This window comes from Propithecus coquereli, unplaced genomic scaffold, assembly GCF_000956105.1.
Source record: "Propithecus coquereli isolate 6110/MARCELLA unplaced genomic scaffold, Pcoq_1.0 Scaffold8, whole genome shotgun sequence".
Lineage (NCBI taxonomy): Eukaryota > Metazoa > Chordata > Mammalia > Primates > Indriidae > Propithecus > Propithecus coquereli.
The window spans coordinates 14,561,898-14,563,917 of record NW_012154173.1 but is presented as its reverse complement, the minus strand read 5'-3'; the positions used below and the strand labels follow the sequence as shown (position 1 = coordinate 14,563,917).

General features: G+C 34.6%; 1 protein-coding gene across 1 annotated transcript in view; it reads left to right on the top strand.

Moving 5' to 3' along the window:
- PREX2 (phosphatidylinositol-3,4,5-trisphosphate-dependent Rac exchange factor 2) overlaps positions 1 to 2,020 on the top strand; it is a 306,900-nt gene that overhangs the window by 197,653 nt on the left and 107,227 nt on the right. The window contains exons 26-27 of the mRNA XM_012663111.1: positions 664 to 746; positions 1,476 to 1,566. Of these exons, the coding sequence (XP_012518565.1) occupies positions 664 to 746; positions 1,476 to 1,566 (174 nt within the window). The remainder of the gene's footprint in view (positions 1 to 663; positions 747 to 1,475; positions 1,567 to 2,020) is intronic.

Below are 2,020 nucleotides of genomic sequence, written 5' to 3'. Positions count from 1 at the left end.
CATGCGCCACCATGCCCGGCTAATTTTTTCTATATATATTTTTAGTTGTCCAGATCATTTCTTTCTATTTTTTAGTAGAGACGAGGTCTCGCTCTTGCTCAGGCTGGTCTCCAACTCCTGACCTTGAGCGATTCACCCGCCTTGGCCTCCCAGAGAGCTAGGATTACAGGCGTGAGCCACTGCGCCCGGCCGAAACTCAGTACTTTTAAGACAGCAGGTGCACCTGAGCTAGGCTCATATGTGGGTGATGGGGAGCAGGGTACCGGGAGAAACACCGATGGATGTAAATATCTTGTAGATATTCTAGATGATCTTATTTTGTGTGTGTTAAGAACAAAAACTTCATCCAATTAGAACAAATCTTAATTTTTAATTATGCAGTTTATTTCAACTCTTCAACCATTAGAAAAACACACCATTTGAAAGAGTCATTAACAAGTGTCCTTTTTATGAAGCACTCTGCTTTCACCTGTTTCAGGAGAACAGTCATCTGACATCCTAAGAGCTATTAAATCTTTTGGAATTTGTTTTTTGAACATGAGAACCATTATATGGAATAAGAGTTTATGTTAAATTTTTTATTGTATCTAATATTAAAATATTTTGGAATGGTAAACATAAGATGAATGTTCTGGGTGTTTTTTTTCTTTGTTTCACATCCAGGCGATGAACTTCCTTTAAGTGTTCGCATTTCTCATGATAAACAGGACAAGATACATAGTTGCCTTGAGCATCTTTTCAGCCAGGTATGATTGGGGCATTTGTGGGTTTTTTTTTTCCACAGACTAAGCTGTCCAGAATCCCCTTTTCAGATGTAGTAAAAATGCTCAAAATTAGAATGGAAAGGCCTCCATCTGCCCCTCCACCTCCTTTATGTCAATTTCTGCCATTTAAAGTAGAAATAGATTCCTTCAGCCAGCTAACCTAAAGGATATCAAGAATATCAAGTATTTTACAGTCCTTAGAAAGTTATAGTTACATGCACAGGAGTTATGCTTTTTATTTGGGTTTTCTTTGGGGGGGTGGGTTTTCAGAATACTTTATGACATTTCTTGCTTAACCTTATTCCTAATTTTAAAAAGTTCAAAATTGTCTTGGTGCTAATATTGGTGTTTTGCATTTAAAAATTATTATAGCCATAATCCAAATTGGTAGTATAAAGAGCTTTTACCACTTTGTAAAGGATTCCAATAACTTTTAGGGGTTTTTTTTCCTAATAACTTCAGATCTTTGACTTTTTTTTGCAAGGTGAATTTATATTTTGTATTGATATATGTTAAGATAGTCAGAATGTCATTGTAAATGTTATCGTATGAGTTTATTCCAATATTTTATTTAAAGATAGATTTCACAAGCATCATGGAGTTTCAAAAATAATTATTTTAATGAAAGATATTTTACAGGATTTACTCTTAGAAATATATATTGTGCATTATGAGAAGTATATAACTGTCAGAAATCTCTGCTATTCATAGGTGGATTCAATTACCAATCTCCTAAAAGGGCAAGCTGTTGTGAGGGCCTTTGACCAAACCAAGTATCTCACACCTGGTCGAGGATTACAAGGTAAGGTTTAAAAAATTACTGTTAGAAGCAATTTGGAAACAAACAGTGGTAGTCAGGATATCCCTGAAGCAAAAGCATCATATAAGAAGAAAATTTCTGGTTACTTGTGTTTCATCAATCACTGAATATTTCTTCTATTGTGGTAATTTTTGAATATGTAAAAAAAATCAGTATAGAATCTGTTAGATTTCTTTGAAAGTTTAAAATGTTTGATGCCTACAGAGGCTAGGCTGAACAAAAATGAGTCAATTGAAGATACATAAGTATTAAGTTGCTTTTGCTGAAACCAAAAGTAATCATAATGCTTACTTGATTATATCCCAGTGGCAGGAAAGGGGTGTGGGGAATGTGAGTTGGCAAACAGAATAGGATATAGAGCTGCTGCTTCCTTAAATCTAGTTTGGGATATTGAAAGTAGAATCTTCATCTACCTTTGCTTTTTTGCTTAAACATT